Here is a 25,579-nt window from a genome sequence, read left to right as displayed (position 1 = left end):
AAAGAAAGGAAAAAGTTAAAAAAAAACCGTTTGAGAGAGAGAAAAAGAAAACAAAAATGTCAGGCCGAGCCGGTGGTTTCTCCTACCTTCCCCGATGAGACTGCCTCAGCAGCTCAGTCTCGAGTTAAGATCTTGAATAACAGGACACAATAAATTCATCTCTGTTTTCCCTCTCTGAAATTGCTTCTATAACTCTTGGTTGAAGTGATTTTGAGATACAGAAAGAATTTCTAGACCACGAGAAAAATGAGCGTAATCGATATCTTGACTAGAGTAGACGTGATCTGCAAGAAGTATGACAAATACGACGTCGAAAAGCAGAGGGATGCCAATGTCTCAGGAGATGATGCCTTTGCTCGCTTGTATGCCGTCGTTGAGGCAGATATCGAGGCTGCTCTTCAGGTAACTTCCATCTATCTCTCTCTCTCTCTCTCCGGGTCTTCTGAAGTTTTGTAAGGTTGACTCTGTTTGGTTACTGAGAGAGCAGAAGAAGCGAAAAGAAACCATGCGAAAACTTTAAATCAGATGATTCGATTTTTTTTTTCTCTGGCTTCGAAGTTTGCGGAAAATGCAGTCCAATTAAGTCAATTTTTAGATTTAGACTTGTTTGTGAATTGAAGTTATCATTATGTATGAGAAAACAGTTTTAGCTTTTCTATTTTTTCTTTATATCTTTCCATGGCTACTGAATCGTAATCATAAACTGAAGAGTGTTGAGATTAGGGTTTTACATGTCAGTTTTCCGTCGAATTATGAGTAATTTGATCTGCAGAAAACGGAGGCTGCTTCCACAGAGAAAAACAAGGCATCTGCAGTTGCCTTAAATGCAGAGATTCGTCGAACAAAAGCTCGATTACTGGAGGAAGTCCCGAAGTTGCAGAGGCTAGCCATCAAAAAGGTTAGAATTTGCCATTTTGACGAGTTTTTGTTGATTGTATCATCTTTATTTATTTTGTCTCTTTCTTTTAGGATACATATGTCTGAAAATTATCATATTTGCTAGCACGATCTATCAGTTGAAGATATTTGTTTGAAATTGTGTCTGATATATGAACATTATCGTGGAACGAAATTGTGTTGTTCAAAAACTTTTTTCTCCTATTTGGATTTTTATTTTCGAAGAGAATTATGTTTGTAATAACCAATTCTGGGCTTAATATGATTGATTTGATTAATCAATAATTTGACCATATTTGCCTGTATCAAAGATTAAAATCAATCTATCCTCGCTATATACTTCTAAGCTTTCATAGGTATGTGATCTAAGGGAAGCAAATCAGTAATAACCAGATGTCATGTGTACAAGAGTAAAAAAAACTTTGTCACTGAAATTGTGATTGAGTGTCTCATTCCCATACATTTCATCATTGTAGCCAACACCACACATGTATATGGTTGACTAGATCTGACTTGTTTCTTTCCTTGTGTGTCATTGGATTTTGCAATATGCTCATTTGTCCCAAGAGATTTGACAATGACAGGTTAAGGGACTTTCAACAGAGGAGTTTGCTGCTCGTAATGATTTAGTCCTTGCATTGCCAAATAGGATTGACTCTATACCAGATGGGTCTGCAGCTGCCCCTAAACAAACTGGAGGGTGGACTACATCTGCTTCTCGTACTGAAATAAAATTTGATTCAGGTGATATGCTAACTTCATTGACATAATTGTGAGTTTTCTAATATTTCATTTGTGAGTTTTGTTATGGTTTATGATTCAACAAATTTTCTTAGAAATATAAAGTTTCATGTTTCGTACACAAAAAGGCTATGGGACACATTGAAGCAACAAATAGAAGCAGTTTGAGTCTATAGTTGGATAGGAACTTGTTCTCTCTAAGGAGCTAATAAGAGTTAAAACTCTTTGAAAATTTCTACCAAATATTTCTATTTAGATTTAAATTAGGAAATCGGAATAAAATTATGATTATGATTGATGCAGAACCCAAGATCAACTGTGCGATCAAAAACTCCACATATAATATCAATATGTAGAAAACTTAAATCCCTAAATAAATCCTCTCTACTTAACCCACATTCAACTTGTAAATACAAACTAAGGTAATTAGAAATCAAGACGGAATAGAAAAAACGTCATGAACTTACTTGATAGATTGATTCGATTCCGTGGCTTAATAAGACGGTTAAAGAAACCTCACTTGATTAAACACTCAGTCACAATTAGCATAAGGTAAAAGCAATAATCTGAATAATTTTATTAATTTGAAAATTATTATTATAAATTACGGGTGGTGGCCTTTATATATGCATTCATCTTACATATTTGAATAAGAATCAAAAATTAAAATTCTAATTAAATTCTTAATTTAACTTAATATAGGAAACAATTAAAATTGCATAAATTAAATAGAAATAAAATTCTCCTCTCTTTGAAAAAAAATCCTTGGTGTGGCTGAAATTGATCTCCTTGTTGCATTAGGAGGCTTCCAATTAATTAATTAATTTGTTGTTGAAATGTTTGAGTTGAAATTGATCCAAGACGTGTCCAAGATTAAATAAAAACCAACTCTTCCTTAAGTAGAATTCCTAAAAAGAACTCGACCAAGCTTGGGATAAGATTTATCTGGAACTTTCCTCATTCTTCTATAATTCTTCTTCAATAAAATAGGAATTTATAAAGACTAGAATTTGGATTAGGAATCTTCAACATCTCTCATCCTTCATGTATATCCTTGTTGCACATCCTAGTTTAATTAGATTCCAAAAATTGGTTTCACCTAGAATTTCTCCTTCAAGCTCGCAGGTTGAAGTGCAGTTCTCATTGGGGAAGGAATCCTGCACGGGCGGGATTTTTCTTGTCCTTATCCGTGCGGCCACATTTGTCTCGCACATGCCCATGAGTGGGGCATGCCAAGGGGGATCTAGGCCAAGTGGGCTGAATTTTGCTTCTTCTTGGGCCAAACCGAATCTCCTCTTAAGGTCACGGATACCCTCAAGCCCATGGATTGTCATGTGGGCTTTAAGTTCGCTTTCTTGGACATTCATGGATGGGCCTTAGTGATTATCTAGTTTAGTGAAACAAGCTGGGGCTGAAAGTACCTTCCTTTTTGGAGTGGGGCTTGTAGGAATCCTCGCGGGTGTGGACTTCTTTATTCCTGTGGGGAAAATCCCCCTCTTGCGGGCGTGGATGGCTCTTCGGGCACGTCTGTGCGCACGTGCGGGTGCGTGCGTGAGTTGGCGTCCACGTGCACGACCCTCCTTCTCCATGCAGGTGAGTTGACTCTTCTCTTGTGGGTGGCCGTTTTCTTGTGGGATTCCTGCTTCTTGCATGAATTTTGTAACTTGCGGGTTCTCTTCCTCCGGTGGATTAGCATTAACTTGCACAATGTGTTTGGTGCTTTCGGGAATTCTCTTGGCCTATTCTTGCTCGCATCATCTCTCCCTTCTTTGAAAGAATTCGTCACCGAATTTGAACTTTCCACAAGTAGGGACTTCTCTTGTGAGAAATTTTTGAAATCTTGCAAAACATAAGGACTATAAAAGGAAAGTTTAGTTAATAAACACTGTTTCTCCTTGCTGCCAATTTCCTCCCCTTCTGATGCATTCTCTTTGATAGAATTCTTGATGTTTGCGGCATTGTTATTTTCTTCTTAATTGGGTTGTCTTTCCTCCAAGGCATCACATGAGTGGGCCTCCTCCTCTTGGGTTTATCCTTGGCGCTAGATAAAGTAAGAGATTTTTGCCTTTCTTCTGCCCATCCTTTAGGCAGTCATTGGAGCTCTTCCATATGGAACTTTATTGTGGTTAGTTTATTATAAAAACATAGTGAGAAACCTGCAAAAAAAGATTAGTGAAAAAATAGCCTCTCCCTCACTTTTCACTCGTGTTTATCTTCTTCCTGCAAGTTGAGCATTGGAATCGCCTCCACTTGAATCAAGGTGCTCAAGTTTGGATTAGGGAAAGGAAATTATGACGCAATGCTAGATTTAATGCAAACAAATAATGAAGATGGTGTGTGTTTATGTAGGACACTATGAATAAGATATATTATATTTTTCTTTTTTGACTATAGTAACACGAAATCACTTGAATAACAAAGATTAATGGGGTTTCAAGTGATATGCAAACAATAGAGTAACACCTTTTGTAGTGAGTGCTAATTATGCAAAGTAAGGATGCAAGGCAAGAAAATAAAAGGATAATAGATTTGTTTGGAGTCTAAGCTCTGAATAGCAAATGATGTGGAATCCAAGATCAATAGTGCGACCAAAACTTCGCATATAACATCAGCATGCAGAAAACTTAAATTTCTAAATAAGCCATTTCTATTTAACTCACATTCAATTTGTGAATGCAAAATAAGGTAATTGGAAATCAAGATGGAACAAAAAAGACGCCACGAGCTTACCTGATAAGTCGATTCGATTCATTGGCTCAACAAGACAATTAAAGAAACTTCACTTGATTGAACCCTCACTCACGATTAGTATAAGCTAGAAACAATAATCTGAGTTGGTGTGCGCACGTGTGTGGGGCATGCCAAGGAGGATCAAGGCCAAGTGGGCCAAATTTTGCTTCTTCTTTGGCCAAACTGAATTTCCTCTTAAGGTTATAGATACCCTCAAGCTTGTGGGTTGTCATGTGGGCTTCAAGTTCATTTCCTTGGACATTCATTGATGGACTTTGGTGATGATCTAGTTTAGGAAACAAGCTAGGGCCGAAAGTACCTTTCTTTTTAGAGTGGGACTTGCAGGAATCCTCGCGAACGTGGATTTCTTTATTCCTGTAGGAAAATCCCCTCCCGAGGGCGCGGATGATTCTTCGGGTGCACTGGTGCACGTGCATGGATAAGTTGGAGGAGTCTTATGAGATGAAAATCTTATGTACGGTTTTGAAATAAAGAATTCTTTAAATTGAATAACAACTATAGCGGATGTTGGCTTAATTCAAAGGAAAATGAAGCTGTGCGACTAGAAATTGATCCCTATGATCGAAGCTATATACTCTATAACATTGGCTTTATCTTTCTTTCCTTTTTCTTCTATAGTGGAGATAATCTCACATAATGACAGATTACAACCATATTATTAAAAGTTTAAGGTAAGAACGAGTTTCGTTCTAATGCCAGAAAATAATATTCTAAAGCTTTCGTACATTCTCTGTTACTTGTGTGGAGATATAGAACAACATATAAGTTATCATGCTTGCATATCCATCATTTGAGTATCCAACAATTATTCCAATAATTATATATCCTATTTGACCTATGGACGAATATGCAAGCATACGCGAGTTGGCGTGCACGCATGCGACCCTCTAGTTGTGTGCACGTGCGCGCGGCCACTTTGTGTGAATGAGTGCCTGTAGACTCTTCCTTTCTCGCGGGTAGGTGTTTTCTCGCGAGATTCCTGCTTTTTTGCGGGAATCTTGTAACTTGCGGGTTCTCTTCCTCCCCCAGATTGGCACTAACTTGTGGAATGTGTCTCATGCTTTTGGAAATTCTCTTGTCCATCCTTGCTCTCATCAATTATTCCTAAATTTATATTTAGATTTAGATTAGGAATTAAAATAAAAGAGATCGTGATTCCTGGAATTTTAATAGGGGTCTAATTCAATTAGCTTTCTCTTTAGATACATATATTTCATGAGTAAAAGTATCAATGTTTAATCTAAAGAGTTTCTCTCTAAAAGATAAGAGATTTTCTTAGACAAACCTCAGCATAGGTTGGTAACTGCCAAAAATCGGGAAGCAAGTAGCTTTCTTGCTTTAGGATTTCACACTAGTAGGCCATGTGACTAGGTCCACAGCTTGGGATCCTGACAAATTGGTATCAGAGTTGATGGTCACATAGGACTTTAAAAGTTTCCAACAACAATTTGAGATGTTTATGAAGAAAGACTAGGAGGATCATGTTCCCTTAGAGAAGAGACGTTGTGGGTTCGCCACTCAGGTCGAAACGATAAAAAGCTGGCTGACTTCAACAGCGATACATAGCGGTGAAGTACAATGCTATAGTCATAAGGTTAGATTTTCGTATATATGATGGCTCAACTAATCCGCTGTGTTGCATTAATCAGTGCAAGTACTTCTTTTGACACTAGTGCTTGAATCATAAGGTTAGACTTTCTTAGATATGATGGCTCAACTGATCTATTGGGATGGATTAACTAGTGCGAGCACTTCTTACAACACCAAAGGATAGCTAAAGAAGACAAGATGGGTTTAGCCTCTTTTTACCTTGAAGATGATGCCCAACTATGATTCCAAAGTTGGAGCAAGATCCACTAGAGTTCTATTGGAAGAATTTAAATCCCATAAAGACCTTAGATTTGGTCCTCTTATATGCCGAAACACAATGGAAAAGATGTTGAGATTTGCAATAATGGCCTACAAAAATATATCACTTCTCAAGTCAAGCTACAACAACCACTTGACGTCACTATTGTTATGATTTTGACAAGACTCTATGAGAGGAGCGATCCAAGGAAACCAGAGGACAGTAACAACCAATGAGCATCCAACCTACCACAATTTATCACGAAATTGAGTAGATATAAGATGGAAGATATGAGGAAGAAGAGACTCCGTTTCAACTATGATGAACCGTTTCTGTCAAGGCATGTGTGTATGAAGCTATTTAGGTTGGAATTTGAAAATGATGATGTGAGAGATAAGGAGGACGCAAGGGATGGGAGGCACAATAGTGAAACATTCCATATTGAAGCTTGTAGACGAGCTTCAATTCTAGAAGGGGAGAAATGTTACATACATGAAAAGGAGTGGGACCCATGGGAACAACAAGAGTTCGAGTCCATAATTAAGTAGGAAGTTAGCTTCTTTGAGAAACTAATTAGGGTTAAATTTTTTTAAAGAATTTCTGTTTAGTATTTATGTATAGATTTAGATTAGAAAATTGGAACCAGAGTAGGATTATGGTTCATAAAATTATTTTTTTGAAATACAAAGTGTAAATAATATTATTTAAAATCGGTAGCAAGAGGGTGCCAAACCATGTATAAAATATTAAATTTTTTTTTTGAAATAAAAGATGAAAGTGTTATTATTCACAAAAGTAATAAGGGAGTACCACTCAATTAAATAGAAGTTACATATCAATGAGGTGGTCAATGACGAACTCCAGTCTTTCCGATAATGTCGTGACCCAACAAAATGGAATCAAAAGTATGGAATCATCTATTATTGATGTTTACAAAGTCCGTTTCAATTCTCTCAAAAACTCTAACATTCTTTTCTTTCCACACAAGCCAAAAAATATTAAGTGGAATAAAAAATAAATATTTTTTCTTTTTACAAAAATCTGCCCAAGCCCACCGTTCTTTACTTACATTACCTGCCATAACCCATCTCACCCCATCATCGCAAATACCGACATCCATAAGCTGTGAGTAACCAGGTAAAATAATAAAATGTGGTCATATGTTTCCTCATCAGCCTTGCATAAGTAGTATCGGTTAACAAGAAAGTTGTTCTGCCTCTTTAGCATATCAATAGTCAAAATACTTCATCTTGAGACTTCCCAAGCAAAGAAAGCCATTTTAGGGGTGAGAACTGTAATTTTTCAGATTTGTCTAAATGGAGCTGTCATGTTATTCCCATTGTTCCCTTTGGATATAAAATTGTAATAGGACTTCACCGAAAACCCATTCTTCTCATCCAACTTCCATATCCTCCTATCCTTTAGATTATCCATATTAATTTCTGACAGCACATTGACTAAATTGCAATATTCATCAATTTTCGAGTCCTGCAAGTTCCTTTTAACCTGTACACTCCACCCCCTCCCCCCTCCACCATTCCCATACACTTTATCCACTATAATATCCCTCTCACAAGCATTATTTCAGATATTAGGGAATCTACCTTTCAGTTTAAAAGCCCTCATCCATTCATCCTGCCAGAAACTCACCCTTTCTCCATTCCCCACCTTCCACCCCATACATTCCCGAAATCTACTGCCTTCTCCATTGATTCTTTTTCATAAGCTCATTCCATGTGGTTTGTATTTTCCTCTTCTCCCCCCATCTCGCTCCCAATCCCCCCATCTCGCCTCCACCACCTTCCTCCAAAGTTTGTCATCCTCATTACAATACCTCTATAGCCATTTCTCATAAAGTGCAACATTCAAATCCGCAATGGATTTAAGTCCCAGCCTGCCCCTATCCATAGATTTTTTTGCCTACTCCCACCTTACCAAATGATATTTTCTACAACCATCATCATTACCCCTAAGGAATTTACATTGAATCCATTCAAGTTTTGAAGCAATGTTAACCGGAATAGTTAATATAGAAAGATAGTAGATTGGGAGGTTAGCTAACGTACTTTTGATTAAGGTAAGCCTCCCCCCTTTAGACAAAAAACTTATCTTCCATCCCGCAAGCCTCCTCTCAACCAACTCCGCAATCGGGTCCCAAGTTTTAACTTCTTTAAATTTCGCCCCAAGAGGAAGCCCAAGATATTTGATGGGCAGTGAAGTGATTTTACAGCCCAACACCCTAGCCATCTCTAACTCATCCCTTCTATCCCCATTCCTAACCATTTTCGTCTTTCTCATATTGATTCTCAACCTGGACACCATTTGAAAATAAATTAAAATACATCTCAAATGAAGTAAAGATGATAAATCCGGTTCACAAAAGATGAGTGCATTGTCGGCAAAAAATAAATGTGAGAATCGCCAACCCCCACTAATATGCCTCTCACCAGATTAAGCTCACTAGCCCTCTCCATCAGTTTACTAAAAGCTTTCATAACAGTAAGAAAAAGAAGGGGTGACAGTGGGTCACCTTGGCGAAGGCCTCTTGATGCCCTGAAGAAAAACGAAGGACCATTGATCATCATCACAGTAAAAAAGGTCGTTGAGATACAACTTTTTGTCCATTTCCTCCATTTACAACCAAAACCCATCATCTCAAGCATATAAATAACAAAAATCCTAGCAAACATGATCATAAGTCTTCTCCATATCAATTTTGCAAATGATATCTTCTTTTTTCTGCACTATCATATCATCAACTACCTCATTAGCCGCCATAACAGCATCAAGGATTTGCCTTCCTTCCACAAATGCATTTTGGTTGTCCCCAATAATCTCGCCCAATACCTTGGACATTCTTTTAGGCAGAACTTTAGAGATCATTTTATACATACTACCCACCAGGTTAATTGGTCTGAAATCTTTTATGTTACAAGCTCCAAAAATTTTTGGAATAATAATTAAGATGTGTTAATAGATTGGACAAAAGCCCCAGTTCTGTGAAAGTAAAGAAAAACAGACATGATATCATCTTTAATGACAGCCCAAAAATCCTGCACAAACTTCATATGGAATCCATCTGGACTTGAGGCCTTGTCGTCATTGCATTGCCTCAAACAGTTCAGAATTTCCTCCTTCGTAAACGGCACTTCCAGGCTCTCCTTGCTGCCAGCCAATAGTTGCCTAAAAGGAAGCTCATCCAGTCTCGGTCTCCTCTCCTCCTCTTCTGTATAAAGCTTAGTGAAGTAATCCTTAGCTCTCTCCATCAAGGCAGCATTACCCCTAACAGTATTCTCTCCAAACTCCAGCTCCTCAACATAGTTGTTCTTCCTCCTAAAATTTGCCAAACTATGAAAATATTTTGTATTTCTATCACCCTCCTTAATCCACCTCTCTCTAGCCTTTTGCCTCCATGAAATTGCCTGCAAGTTCATCTTGGTAGCAATTTCCAATTATAATTCCCCTCTCCGCCCCCTTCCCCCTTCCCTTAACAGCCTATCCATCTCCCAACGGTCCAACTCACCTAGCTCCTCTAAATTGGCATTGGGTATTCTGTCTGATCTGCCCTCCTTCTCCTTAGCCCATTTATTAGTCTCTAACTTCAACCTCTTCAATTTGGAAGTAAACACATAACTGGCCGTACTTCTTTCATTCTTCTGACTCCACACATCCTCCACCAACTTCCTGAAACCCTCTAACTTCAGCCATTTGTTATCCAACTTGAATGGTCCCAAACCCCAAATGATACCATTCGAGATAATGCAAATAGGAAAGTGGTCAGAAATAGGTCTTTGTAATACCTTTTGGCTTAATCCTAAAGCTGCGTAAGCAAACCGTTAGAAATAAAAAACCGGCTGATTCTCAACCAAGTGAACTTGTCTGAACTGTTGGACCACGTCCCCTTCCCCCCATCAGCAGGATATCCACCAACTCAAGCATATCTACCCACTCTCCAAACTACTTGATTTCCCTTTGATTAACAATCTCCCTGGATCTCTCACCCTTATTAAGTATCATGTTAAAATCCCCACCAATCACCCAACAGTCACCCCACTTTATTTTGCAATTCATGAGCTCATCCCATAGACAATCTCTCTCCTCCCTGGAACCTCTACGATAGATTCTTGAAAAAGTCCAATCATTCCCCCTGCGCTCCATTCAAAAAGGCACAAAATAAAGACCCTACCCCTCACAACCTCTTTACATTTCATTTTATCTCCATCCCACATCATTAGAATGCTCCCAGCCGTCCCCATAGCTAGAAGATGAACCCAATCGATTCTGCCTTCCTTCCAAAGGCTGTTAATCACTTGCTGGTTGACCTCCTCCATCGTAGTTTCTTACAGACACATAACATCAGGCTTCTATCTCGAGTAACCTAATTTTTGGAGAATCGGGTTTAACCCACTTCGTCCTCCAGACTTTAACCCGCTTCCTACCCGAGCTCCTACTAGGCCTAGGTTGGTCAACCCACTTCCCTTTCTCAGCCCATAGTAATTTCCTTCTCGGCCCATTTTTTGCTATTCTATAGTGTAGTTCCCGCTCAACCTCACTTATGTTCCGCACATTCTTTCTAAATTCAAATTTTGAATCGACCTGACCCACCTCACTCAGACCCGAAAGACTCTCCTGCCCTACCCGAGTTGCATCAGTTGCCGGTTTCAGCAAAGCCTCAGCGAACGTATTTCCAAACTATTTCTCCTCTTGTAGGCTTAATTCCAGGCAGCACCCCGGGCATCTGAACGTAAAAATCGCCTAATCCTTCTTACTCTTCAAAACCGGTGCACTCTTTGCTCCTTTCTTTGTAATTCAGTCAGGGGGGATTAGCTTCACTCCCACCACCTCATGGATTGCTTCCATCATCTGCCACCACCCCTCAACTATGTCCCCCTCCGGGAGGAAGATCCTGTTGATTCTCTCCATGGGTCCATCGACGCCTTCCGACAATACCAAAAACTTCCCTCTTTGCTACCACTCAATGTCATCCAAAGGTTCTTCCAACAGCTTCTTCTACTCCTCCCCCAAGCTCCTTCCTCCTTCCATTTGAACTCTCTAAAACACTGGATGAGCCATTCAATATCACCCCTCTGAAAGAAAATTGATTTCTGAAAGCCCCTTCCGTTTTCCTAGATCCGAACTCCAATACTCTCTCTAACCACGTCAAAAGACTTTTGCTCAATCAGTAAAAAACGCCTCAGGCCAACAACCATAGTAATCCGAGTGACTGTTGCCGCCTGGCGATAGTCCACGAAGAAACACCAGCTAACTAAGACTCATTGGCTAGTGAAGAGCGTGATAACTTCAACATACTTGTTTGGAAGTCAGGGGAGAGAGAGAGAGAGAAAGAAAGAGAGAGAAATTGTACAAAATATTTAAATGTCTACCAAAGTTTAATGATGTCCCTTAAATCCTCAATAGAGTAGAGAGAATGATCTAATAATAAAAATTTCAAGGGTTTAGAACCATCTATTCTTAATTGAATCAAAACCATTCATATCATCCACCTCTTCAAGAGCTCTTTTGTTCCTCTCATTCCAAACTGTCTAAAAGATGGTAAGTATAATTAAATCTGCTTATTTCCTCTGTTCGCTAATACCTGTCAATGCCCTAAATTCATCTCTCATTGATCATACCATTACCTAGTTGATGGCTAAAAGCACATAAAGCATACTCCAAAGCTTGTACACCACCAGGCACTAGAGCATTACGTGCTTACAGGTCTACTCAACCATTTTACAAAGATAACAAGCATTTATCATAATCTTCTCCTGTGTCGTCAATTTGTCTATAGTCAAAATACATTCCTTGCTTACTATTAAAAAAAAAAATACATTCCCTGCTAGCCTCCCACGCAAAAAACGATGCACAGATATTGAGAATCGGGTGCAAACAACCAAAAATAAGCAAAGAAGTAGAAAATCGCGATGGGTGCACGGAGAAGACTGTGAAACTGGTCACAGGAAATGAAAAGCAGGGAGTGGAAAGATTGAAGATGCAATTGTTTGCACGGAATCAAAACCAATTAGGGTTTTAAGATGACTGCCTATGCAATTCTCCTGCCTAAAAGAATTGAGTGACATGTGGTAACATTTGAAAAGAGAAGGGACACGTGTCATAATCACATAAGGGGCATTTAAAAACACCGAACTGGTTTCTGAAATGGTGAACTAACATGAACCACTTCTTCTTTCTCCTTTGTATTGGGATAATCTTTCCTCTTCCTTTTCTCGAGTCAATGTGACCAATTGGAAAAGGCTCCTTCGAATGTCAGCTTCCAGTTCATGGCGATGATTGACTCATGTAACATTTATGTACTTATATGGTGGATTGTAAATGAAAGGTCATATAATTTTTTCGGAATAAAATCTTATACATCTTTATTTTACCTCTCTCATCGACTATCTTTGTAATACTTTGCTCACCATCGCGCTAAATTTGTATTTGAAAAACCCTTATTTATTCGGCCTTTAAGGTCACCTGAACTCATTCAAATTTATTTCGCAGCTTTATATCGTAGTTCGTGATTTAAATTCGTAATTTAATTTTATACTGATTTTATTAATTTAATTTAATTTTAATTTTTATTTAATTTTATTTGTTATTATTATTTTTATTTTATTATTATTTTGATTTAATTTATACATTATTATTATTATTTTATTAAAAATAATTTTCAGGAGAAAACAAAACAAGGGAAAAAAATCCCGTGGGAAAATACCTGTGGGAGAGGGTCGCCTGCACGCTTTGCACGAGTGTGCGCGCGTGACCAATCGCAGGACGTGCGCACATCCCATCTGTGCGGGGCGCAGGGCCGATTCTGTGTGCATGTTATTGTGCGTAGGCTAGGCCTGCAGCGTGTGGCCAGCCTAGGCGAGCGCATTACTGCCTCGGGTAGTGTGCTACCGCCCCTTGGATGCCGTGTGCCGCCTTGGGCGGTGTGCTGCCGCCGCCTTGGGTGGTGAGCTGTTGCCTATGAAGGAATTTTTCCTTCGTTTTTCGTGCAGCCGGTGCATCACGTTAAATCGATCATCTTCCACTCAACTCTCTCTTCATTAGATTTCGTCACTTGACGCAAATCCGCCGGTCCCCATTTTCTTTAAATAGAGACCCTGTCTCCCATTTCCTTATCAATTCCATTTCATTCTTCCATATTCCAAGAGTTTAGAGAGAGAGGGAGTGATCTAGAGAGAGAAGGAGAGGAGAAAAAGAACGGTGTAGGAAAACTTCGAGATTTCGGTAAAGAATTTAGTATTGTTTTAAATATTTGAAGGAGTGTTTTTACAAAATTAAAATTATGAAGTCTGTGTTTGTGTTTTTACATCTTCCGTGTTTAGTAGTTCTAATAAAGTGATTTGTTCTTGATTTCAAGTATGTTATATGATTTTATAGGTACTTGATGATTTGTATGTAAATTAAATAATGTTAACCTGGTGATAATTTTTTGAAAAATATAATAGAAAAAAAGAAAAGAAAGAAAGAAAAGTGGGAATGAACCTGAATGGTCCGAGAAATATATGTATTTGTATTGACATGCATAATGCATCAAATACCTCGTTAGGTTTTTTATCTCTAAAAAGTATCTGTTTTTCCCTCCCCCATTTGGTGTAGAAAGACGTGAGAGTATTGCTTCTTGTGGATGATATCATACACTCTGACAAGAGCGGTGACGCGAATATCTGTTATGGGTCACTTTTGACTAAGTATTGCCGTGACTATAGGATATCTAATAGGACCACAGTGGTTAGTATGACCGTGGTCATAGATCGTACCATGGTTTGATAAGCTGGAAATGTGCCTGAGCAAATGGCCATTATTTGTATCTGATTTGGTCATTCCACATGAATAGTCAGAAATCCGCATCTACCTTCAGAGATGGAAGTCAGAACAACTTCCCAAAGCATGATACGAAAATCTAAACATTTCATAATTTATTTGATTTTCTTTGTTGTCGAGTATGATGTTTGATTTTGATTGTTGTGCCTATGACATGATGTTTCATTTAATAAATAAAATTATTTTTATAAAATAAGATAGGATTCTGATGTGACCTGATGGTAAGTATGTATGATATAATTATTCACCTTTAAAATCTTATGATGTTATTTAAATACTGTTTTCCTTATTGAGTATGTGGAACTCACCCTTTGCATGCACCCCCACCTCAGATGAAGAAGATAGTGAGAAACAGACTGCTGACCTACTCTTTGAAGTTTATGAGGATCCCGTGGATTCACAACCCTTGAGTGGGACAACTCTGATGAGTCCAATCGCATAATGATAGAAATGACCCTTTTGTATTTTTAGTATCTTGATATTTTGTATTTTGCCACTTCTGGCCTCAGTTATGTATAAGTGTAATTGGAACTCATATATTTTGATAAGGGATTTGTAATAATTTGCTCAACTGCATGCAATTTTTATCATGCACTCGTAATCTGTTTCTATATCTGACACCCTTATGCTTTATTTAGCATTTGAGATGTCACAGATGGTATCAGAATAGTTACGTGGACCAAATCCCTTACCACTGAGGTTGTAGGTAAAAAGACCCTTAGGATATCTAGGCAAAATAAGTCATATTTTTCAAATTAGACCACCAACTTGTGTCTTCCTTTCTTTTGTAGGAATGACGTGAGGGAGACCTTCCGTATAACGTACTGAAAAACCTGAGGCCCAGGACCATCCAACCAGGTTCGAGTTTATCGAACTCTTCTGAGTTATCCAGGGATTAACCGCAGCCGTAGGATAGAACCAAGGCAACCCTTATCAACACCCTGCCTCGGAATACCGAACAACCGAAAGGTTTATCTCTCGCAATATAGGAGTGTTTACAAAACTTAACCCGCCACATTTTGAAAATGACCCTGACCCTTTAGTAGCCAAAGCCTAGATCTTGCAGATAGAGAAGATTTCTTTGTCTTAGACCTAACCGAGGAATAAAAAGTTCCCTTAGCAGCCTTTATGCTAATCGGTGAAGTAGAACACTGGTGGCGACTTAAGAAGAAGGTTTTGCATACCCCTATCACCTGAGAAGTTTTTATGGATGTATTCTTTGAAAACTTTTTTTCAGTCTATGTCCGAGAGAATGAGGAATTTCAGGACTTCTGTCAAGGAAATCTGACGGTTATCCAATATGCAGTTCGATTTGTCCAATTGTCTAAGTTTTGCTCCTCTAATGGTCACCTCCCCCCCCCCCCCCCCCCGCGAAAGTTGAAAAGTTAGAAAGTTTCTAAATGACCTTCGTGCTGACATATATGATCGGGTTGCGATGTTGAGATCCAGCTCATATGCCGAGGTGCTAGAACATGCCCAGTTGGCTGAAAACCTCATTTCGGCCAGGCATCAACGCATTAACCGAGTCCGTGCCCGACACAACAACCCCAACAACTCAGGAGAAGATTGCCCGACCCAGTAAGTAGTCACCCCGATAAAGGAACACGAGTTGCCCTTTTCCCTGCTCTACCTCCACCTACTGGACAACTTGCCCGACCTTTCCAACCATGTCAGTATTGTGGTCACTCGCATGGTGAATTACCCTGTCGGTGTATCAATCACGCCTGCTATCGGTGCGGAAGCACCCAACATCTTATAAAGGACTGCCCTCAATGGCCGAAGGACGTTGCCAGATCTATAGCCCAGGGTTATGTGTACCACCTAGATGAATCCGGTGCCCTTTCTACTCCAGTCCTTATCCAATGTATGCTTTCTATTCATGATACTTCTGCCAAAACCTTGATTAATACAGGTGCTACCTACTCTTTCATCTCTTGTACATTTGCTTGTAAATTTGATATTATACCTGAATCTTTAAAAGAAATATTGACTGTAGAGACTCCTTCTAGATGATTGTTAGAAGCTCACTATGTAGATAAAACCTGTAAGATAAGAGTTTCGGAAAAAGACGTATTTGTAGACTTAATATTCTTAAATTTCTTAGAGTTTGACGTCATTTTAAGAATGGATTGATTAGAAAAATATAGAGCAATTATTGATTATGAAAGTAAAGTTGTAACCTTGCGAACTCCGAAAAAGAAATAAAAATATATTTTTTCAACAATTGAATAAATAAGAATGTGGATGCTAATCCTGCTGTGTACTCAATTCGTATTGTATGCAACTTTCCAGAAGTTTTTCCTGTCGAATTACCTGGCCTACCTCCCCTGCGAGAGGTAGAATTTTCTATCGAACTGTTTTTTAAAACCTAACCAATTTCAAAACCTGCCTATCACATGAGTCGTGCTGAGCTTGCAGAACTGGAGAACCAGCTTTCTGAGCTCCTTGGTCAGAAGTTTATTCGCCCCAGTCACTCCCCTTGAGGGGCTCCGGTATTATTTGTGAAAAAATAAGGACGATTCTCTTAGATTATGCATAGACTATTGAGAACTCAACCGAGTAACAATAAAGAACAAATATCTTCTACCTTGAATCGACGACTTTTTTGACCAATTGTAAGAAGCCACGATCTTTTTTAAGATTGAACTCAGATCGAGATATTACCAGCTGAGAGTCAAAGAAGAAGATATTCTGAAGACCGCTTTTCGGTGTAGATACGGTTTATATGAGTTCAAGGTGATGCCGTTCGAGTTAACTAATACCCCTACTACCTTCATGGATCTCAAGAATAGGATTTTCTGGTATGCATTGGATCTGTAAGTCATCGTATTCATTGATGACATTTTAGTGTACTCAAAGAATTCAAAAGAACATGCAGTTCGCTTGTCTGAAGTGCTAGGGACACTTCGTCAGAACCAGTTGTTTGCTAAACTTAGCAAATGTTCATTCTGGTTGGATCGAGTTTTCTTTCTTGGTCATGTGATTTGAAGTGAAAGAGTCTCTGTAGATCCGGCCAAGGTTGAAACGGTGATTAATTGGAACCTGCCTACTAATGTAGATGAGGTATGTAGTTTCCTTGGCTTGACTGGTTACTATCGGTGATTCATCGACGGATTTTCCAAAATTGTCACTCTATTGACTTGACTAACTCGAAAGGACATACTTTTTATCTGGGAGTATGAATGTAGTGAAAGCTTTATGGAATTAAAGCGTCGTCTTACTTCTGCTTTGGTGTGATTATCCCTGACAACACTAGAAGATTTCAAATCTGCTGCGATGTGTCTCATATTGGCTTGGGATGCGTTTTGATGCAGTATGGTAGAGTGGTCACTTATGGATTCAGACAATTGAAATCCCATGAGTGGAACTACACTGCTCACGACCTGAAGTTGGCGGCCATCATCTTTTCCTTGAAGATATGACGTCATTATCAGTTTGGTCAGACCTTTAAAATTTACATTGATCACAAAAGTTTAAAATATATCTTCTTGCAGAGGAGTTGAACATGAGATAGAGACACTGGATGGACCTCATGAAGGATTACGATTGCAAGATCATCTACCACCTTGGTAGAGGGAATGTAATTGCTGATGCACTGAGCTGAAAGGAGTTCACAATGTTGGCCCAAACTATGGCCTCTAGTTGGAAATTAGTAGATGCTATGCAGACACTCTGCCTCAGTCACTATGGCAACGGTACCTCTCTCGCTCAGATCCGAGTTTTGCCTGATCCATGAAGATTTGGGAAAGCTCAGTGCATAAACCAAGAAATCACCAAAAATTTGAGTAAGTTCTCCTTAGACGAGTTTTCTGATTTCAGATTCTCAGATAATGGGTTGTGTAGATTTCGGGATCAGATATAGGTCCTTGTCGTTGTCAGGACGGATGTTCTCAAGATTGCCCATGCCTCCAAACTGTCTATCCATCCCGGGAGTACCAAAATGTACTGGGATCTAAAGCGTCAATACTGGTGGCCAGGAATGAAAAAGGATATTGTTGACTATGTCTCCCGATGATTTACTTGCTATCAGGACCACTGACTCCACCAGCAAATTAGCTCGCCTCTACGTCGATAAGATTATTCGACTCCATGGTATTCTTTCATCCACTGTATCCAATCGAGACCCTCGATTCACCTCCCACTTTTGGGACAGCTTTCAAGAAGCACTTGGGTCTGGATTGTACTTCAGCACTGCTTATCATCCCTAAATTGATGGTCAGTTTGAACGCACTATTTAGACTTTTGAAAACATGTTGCGTACTTGTGTTCTCAACTTTGCGATAACTGATATGCATATATTCCTTTGTGTGCATTTGCTTATAATAACAGTTATCATTTCAGTATCAGCATGACTTCGTATGAGATCCTATATAGCAAGCCCTACCATTCTTCCACTTGCTGGAGCGAAGTCAGAAACCAACGTCATTTGGGACCAGATATCATCTAGGAGACTATTGAGAAGGTTGCGATCATCTGTAAGAACTTAGCTACCGCTGAGAGTCGCTTACACGCAGGGCCTATAGCACGCAGGCCTACTGCGAGCGCGCAGGCCTACTGCGTGAACGGTCTGCGACACCTGGCCTTATCTGCATGCAAGGTGACGCGCGTGTACTGGCCTATCTGTTCATAATAAAACGCGCGCGTAGGACCGGCCATGGGCCCCGCACGGATGGCACGTGCGCACTGTGCGCACATCCTGCACGCACAGCGCGAGGTGCCTGCACAGGCGACCCTCTCCCGCAGGTGTTTTCCCGCGGGATTTTTCTCCATTTTTTCGTTTTTTTCTGAAAATTATTTTTAATAAAATAATAATAATAATAATGTATAAATTAAATCAAAATAATAATAAAATAAAAATAATAATAACAGATAAAATTAAATAAAAATCAAAATTAAATTAAATTAACAAAATCAGTATAAAATTGAAATTAAGAATTTAAATCACGAATTAAAATATAAAGTTGTGAAATAAATTTAAATGAGTTCAAGGGTGGGCTGGCGCCTGTAGACTAGGCTTGCAGCGTGCAGCCGGCCTAGGCGAGGCACACTGCTGCCCCCTTGGATGCCGTGCACTGCCTTGAGCGGTGTCGTCGCCTTGGGTGGTGGGCCGCTGCTGGTGAAAAAATTTTTTCTCTGTTTTTTGCGCCACTGTTGTGTTGCGTGAAATCAATCATCTTCCACTCAACTCTCTCTCTCTCTTCACCGGATTTTGCTATTTGGTTTAAATCCAACAGTCCCCATTCTCTTTAAAATAGGGACTCTCCTCTAATTTCCTCATCACTTCCATTTCATTCTTCCATCTTCCAAGAGTTCAGAGAAAGAGGGAGTGATCTAGAGAGAGGAGTCGAGGAGAAAAGCGGTGTAGGAAAACTTCGAGATTTCGATTGGAAATTTAGTATTTCTTTAAACACGTTAAGAAATATTTCTAGAAAATTAAAATTATGAAGTCTATGTTTGTGTTTTTGGATGTTTCGTGTTTAGTAGTTCTAAAAAGTGATTTGTTTATAATTGCAAGCATGCTATGTAATTTTATAGACACTTGGTGATAATTTTTTGAAAAATATAACAAAAATAAAAGAAAAGAAAGAAAGAAAAAGAGGAATGAGCTTGAATGGTCCGAGAAATATATGTATCTGTATTGACATGTATAATGCATCAAGTGTCTCGTTAGATTTTTTATTTTTAAAGGGTATTTGTTTCTTATTCCCCATATAGTCTAGAAAGACGTGAAAGAACTGCTCCCTGTAGATGACGGTGTATTCTCTGATGAGAGCGGTGACACAAATATCTATTAAGGGTCACTTTTGGCTAAGTACTGCCGTGACTATAGAATATCTGATAGAACCATAGTGGTTGGTATGACCGTGGTCATAGATCGTAGCATACTTTGGCAAACCGAAAATGTACCTGGGCAAATTGCCTTTATCTATATCTGATCCGGTCATTTCACATGAGTAGTTGGAAATCCGTATCCACCCTTAAAGATGGAAGTCGGAACAATTTCGCGAAATATGACACTAAAATCTTAGCATTTCATGATATATTTGATTTTCTCTATTGTCTAGTATGATATTTGATTTTGATTGTTGTGATTATGATATTATGTTTTCTTTAATAAATAAAATTATTTTCATAAATTAAGATAGAACTCTGATGCGATCTGATAGTAAGTATTTTATGATATAATTATTCACTTTTAAAATCTTACGATATTTAAATACTGTTTTTCTTACTGAATATATGAAACTCGTCCTTTCTATACACCTCCTCAGATGAGAAAGATAGTGAGGAACTGACTGCTGACATACCCCTTGAAATTTATGAGGATCCCGTGGATCCACAACTCTGGAGTGCATAACTTGTCCCGCACTCTGATGAGTCCAATCGCATAATGATAAAAGTGATCCTTTTGTATTTTTAGTATTTTGATATTTTGTATTTTGTTACTTCTGACTTAGGTTATGTATAATTGGAACTCATGTATTTTGATAAGGGATTTATAATAATTTGCTCCGCTGTATACAATTTTTATCATGCACTCGTAATATATTTCTGTATCTGACACCTTTGTGATATCACAATCCTCGTTATTGGCTGCATCTCTCTCTCATTGACTATCCTCTTTCTTGACTGCTTCTCTCTCTCTCTCACTACATTCTCTCTCCTTATCTCTCTCTCTAACATTCTTTCTTTCCCTCTCTCTCGGTCTCTTTCTCTCTTTCTCTCTCTAATAGTCTCTTTCTCTCTCTAACTATCTCTCTCTAAAAATATCTTTCTCTCTCTTGCTCTCTTTCTCGTTCTTTCACTAATTTTCTTTTTTGTCTTTACTATTTATTATTTCCAGATTCTTTCCCCATATTTTATAATTTTCTCATTCAAAATTACTTTTCTGTCTAAATTTCTACCATAATTATTTATAAATTAATTTTTTTTATTAAAGTTTAGTACTGGTGAAATACATGTCAAAAGTAGATCCTAACCACAGGGTGGAACTTTAACCTGCTAAAATTTGTTTGATCAGGAATCTAGTACCATTGTTTTCATGTTTGAACAACTACTTATATAATGATCTGACCGTAAAAGATCCATTCTCTGTTAGACACCATTGAGGGTTATTATTACTCTTGTCTAGAACCACAAGGGATAGAGTGCTTAACAAATTTTCACATTCATAGATCTCCTAGTTATTGAGTTTTCTCAATATAAAAACCTAGAATTCCTTCTCCCTCTCCCCCCCGCACCCGGCCCACTTTCACGAAAGAGTCAGATTTTGATTTCTCTTTGTTGAGCTATGGCAAAAATCTAAGTGTATTGGTCTCTGAGGTACCGCCTTCCAGTTACAGATACTTTCACAATTTGACTCTGTGTCCATTGACAACCTTCCAACTGATGCAAATCTGAAACTTATTTGAATTCACTTTAATATTTTTCTACAATCATTTCTCATGTGGTCTTGACCCCGCCTTAGTAAGCCAACTTCTCTCATCAATACCAAATCTTTTTGCTGTCACCCTTCTCTAAAGCACTCTTTCCTTTTTCATGAACTTCAACAACTACTTATCCTATAAAGCCATATTCATCTCCACCGAGGACCATAACCCCAAACCATCTAAAGATAGTGATGTAGAACCCGGGATCAACAATACAATTTAAAACTCCATATATATAATATCAGCATGCAGAAACTTAAATTTCTAAATAAATTCGTCCTACTTAACCCGTAATCAACTATGTGAAGACGAACTAAAGTAACTGAAAATTAAGAAATTAGAATTAAAAAATTGCCATGAGTTTACCTCAATAAGTAGATCAAATTCTTACCTCAATAAGACGGTTGAAGAGCTTCTCGATAAACACTTACAAATAACAAAAAAGCTAATCTGAATATTTTTATTGATCTGAATTTGAGTGCGTACAACTGAAGGGTGGTGACCTTTATATAAGCATTCACTTTATGAATCCTGCTAGAAAATGGTAATTAAAATCCTAGTTAAGCACTTAACACAACTCTACCTACGATTATATTAAAATAATAATAAACTAAGCAAACTTTAATTAAAACGTAAAGTCTTCTCTCTTGGATGGCAGGATGAATCCCAATCGAACTTGAGTGGTTTAATTCTTCTCGGCTTGGATCTTTATTAATTAATTGGGTTTTGTTGCAGAATTTTTGTTGGAGATGCTTGAATTTTGTGGTTTTGGAATTGATGTGAAGAGGAATTCGGCTAGGAGAGATCTTTCTTGGCCGATTCCTGTTGGGACTTGAGTCCTTCTCTTCTTGTTGAATTCTTCTTTTCTTTGAAATCTAAATACCAAACCTTGTAGAATTCTTCATGGAAGCAAGTTGAATCTAAAAAGAAAACGAAAACAAAGAAAAGAGACGTGTAAGGGGAGGGAATTGGTTTCCCTCTCACGTAAGGTATCCTGCGCAAGCGGGAGTTCTTCTTCTCCTCCAATTCCCTTTCCTGTGTATTCTTTTCTTCTAGGACTCTTGTTGCCGATTCTTCCTTAAATTCTTCCTCTTGCAGCATGCTTCTTCAAGTCAAATTAGGAGTCTTCAAGCTTCCTAAAGAGAGGAGAAATTGGATTGCCTACAGGAAGAGGAATCCCGTGCGGGCAGGACTCTCCCTTCCTCCCTCTCGGCCTTGTGGGCCCAAGGCCAAAACCACACAAGGCCGAGCCTTGTCTTGCATTCTTGGCCTTTTTGGCACTTTCTTGGGCCTCCAAATTGAGTTCTTCACTTACTCGGTCTTGAACCAAAATATTGAAGATTTGTTGAAGATTCTTGGCCTGGTTTCTTGTGATTGGGTCTAAAGGCATTTGGATCCTTCTTCCAAAATCTCCAAATCATTTTCTTGATAAATCTTGAGCTGTTCTTGGACTTGATCAGTGTAGGAATCAAAGTTGGGCAGGTTTCTTCATGCAATCTTGAATCTTCCATTCGGGAGGCCTTGCGGTAGTGAAATTCTTCATTCCTGTAGGGATTTTCTCCCTTCCCATGGGTGCGGGAATCCTCCTGCTGTGTGTAGGTGTCTTGGCACACTGCTGTGTGCGCGCGTGACCCCCATGCTGCGTGTATGTGCATGGGTGTGCGGATATCTTCTTCCCGTATGACTTTGTGTGTGTGGGTAGTGATCCCGCGGGCTTGCACTCAGGTGTCTGGGAAATGCTCGCAGGTGTCCTGGTTCACATGAGATAATGGCTTCTTAAGCTCATTTCATGCCACCAAATGATACTTCTACCATCCAAGTCACCCTATAAGAATCTGCTTTGGATAGTTTCCAATTTTTTAGCCACGCATACTGAAATAATCAAGAGGGACCTGTAGTATATGGGTAAGTTACCTGTGTGCTTTTGTTGAGTGTGAGTCCCCCCCCTTCAGAGAGAAGGCTCTCTTCTATTCTGTTAACTTTTGCTCAACCCTAGACACCATCAGATTGTACGTCCTCGCTTCTTTAAAATTAGCTCCAAATGTAGTCCCAAGTACTTAATTGACAAATTAACAATCCTTCAGTCCAATGCTCTAGGTAAATTGTGCGAATCTCTCTCAACCCCCATTCTCACACTCTCTAATTTGGTAAGATTGATGCTGAACCTTGAGACCGCTTGAAAACTCATCAAAACACACTTGAGATTGAGGATAACTGTCTTGTTCAGCTAAGTGAAAAGAGATATTAGAATAAAAGAGGGATTATGATTCCTAGAATTATAATAGGAGTCTAATTTAATTAGTTTCCTTAGAAATACATATATTATCATGAACAAAAGCATCAAAGATTAATCGAAAGAGTCTCTCTAAAAAATCAGAGATTCTCTTAGATGAGCCTTACCATTGGTCATCAAGGCCGAAAAAAACGGAAAGCAAGCAGCTTGCTTATTTCAGAATTTCATACTAGCAGGCTCTATGATCATATCCAGAGATATCCCTCACAAAAAGGCCCCATGCCTAGATCCAGAACCCAGGACCCTGATTGTTCAATATGATGTCAATTAATCTTATAGCCATTATGATTTGTTATTATTGAAAGGATGGTTTGAGATTGTTTTGAATGGTGATCCGTAGTTGATTTGCTTATATGATTTCTATAATTTTAAGCAATGCACATTATGATCTACTTTGATAAAAATGTTATAATATATTTTTAAATTTGTACTTATTTTATGTGTGAACAGATGGCCGATTTGATGATGAGTACTTTCAACAAACTGAATCGTCCAGTCAATTTAGGCAGGAGTATGAAATGCGGAGAATGAAGCAGGCAAGTATTACATGGTTTACTGCTCTTTTTCTCTGTGAAAGGAAGCTTCTGTGCTTATTGACTGAGTGTACATTTTTCTCTGATTTTTTTTTGCACATCTTTAATCAAAGGATCAAGGTCTAGATATGATTTCAGAAGGTCTGGATACCCTGAAAAACATGGCTCATGATATGAATGAGGTAAAGCTGTCGTATAAGTATTGGTTCATTTGCTTATTAAAAAAAATAAGTATTAGTTCATTTGCAATTCACAGACATGTTAGTTCATTTTCGACACGATACATGCAGGAATTGGATAGGCAAGTTCCTCTGATGGATGAAATTGATACTAAGGTCAGTAACATCTCCATTGCACTGTACAACTTCAAAAAAACACTTGGACCTTCTTATTCATATGCTGCTTTTATGCACGTTTGTAGGTGGACAAAGCGACAGCAGATCTTAAGAATACAAATGTTAGACTTAAAGACACTGTGACTCAGGTAATTGATGAAGCTGGTAAAGTTCAGATTTCTTTTGTTTTCAGCATTTGGTAGGTCAATCTTCTTTCTTTTTATCTCATCTAAGAAAATCTGATTGTTTTCCAGCTGAGGTCCAGCCGAAACTTCTGTATTGATATTGTTCTGTTGTGCATAATTCTTGGAATTGCAGCGTATTTATACAAGTAAGTTCCTATATCTTGCATTCTTTAGAGACATAAACTGTGTTTGCATGTGTGCATGAAGACATACAGATACTCCACATATGCTCATCCATGAAGACATACAGACCCCGTATATGCCCATCCATGAAAACATACAACTCCATTAGTCTATGCATGTCCAGTGACATGTATCCAGAGTGCAAGTGGTTATTGGAAGGACCACGAAAGTTAACATTCTGGTTACCTACCTACTTCAGTTTCATTTTTTACATGATTTTCTTTTCATGCTTTGTGGGTTTGTTTAAGAGTCATTCTGATGGAGCATGCCTCACTTGCAGTGTGTTGAAGAAATGAAGTGGCTGTTGAAATTATTTAATTATTTCTCCTGCTGTGAAGTTGGCTTTTCTGGCATCTTGTGGATTGAGCACTTGCTAGTGTAATTGATTTAGCATTTCATTTCTTTCCGTCTTATTTGGGAGTTGTCATTACCAGAAAAAGATGTAAGTTTGTCTCTCAACACACAAGATATTCCATGGTGTCTGTCTTAGTACTTTCATTGTTACAATCATTTTGTTTCTTTATTTTAAATCAATACTACTTTCATCCA

The 25,579-nt window shown here is 38.5% G+C and overlaps 1 protein-coding gene across 2 annotated transcripts; it reads left to right on the top strand.

Annotated features, from left to right (window-relative positions):
* LOC110821993 (syntaxin-71-like) lies at positions 1 to 25,579 on the top strand. Of its 2 annotated transcripts, XM_088209785.1 has the most exons (9): positions 2 to 402; positions 773 to 898; positions 1,482 to 1,641; positions 24,245 to 24,330; positions 24,441 to 24,509; positions 24,618 to 24,662; positions 24,749 to 24,811; positions 24,917 to 24,993; positions 25,311 to 25,579. In XM_088209785.1, exons 1-9 carry the CDS (start codon positions 247 to 249, stop codon positions 25,324 to 25,326), a joined length of 798 nt encoding a protein of 265 aa, XP_088065911.1. In that variant the 5' UTR covers positions 2 to 246; the 3' UTR covers positions 25,327 to 25,579. The 2 variants fall into 2 exon arrangements, with proteins under 2 accessions (XP_088065912.1, XP_088065911.1); XM_088209786.1 differs by lacking the exon at positions 25,311 to 25,579 and having other exon boundaries at positions 1 to 402; positions 24,917 to 24,997.

The sequence above is a fragment of the Carica papaya genome, chromosome 8 (genome assembly GCF_054855325.1).
Source record: "Carica papaya isolate Zhongbai chromosome 8, ASM5485532v1, whole genome shotgun sequence".
Taxonomy (NCBI): Eukaryota; Viridiplantae; Streptophyta; class Magnoliopsida; order Brassicales; family Caricaceae; genus Carica; species Carica papaya.
The sequence above is the reverse complement of the archived record's forward strand: the minus strand, read 5'-3'. Positions and strand labels throughout refer to the sequence as shown.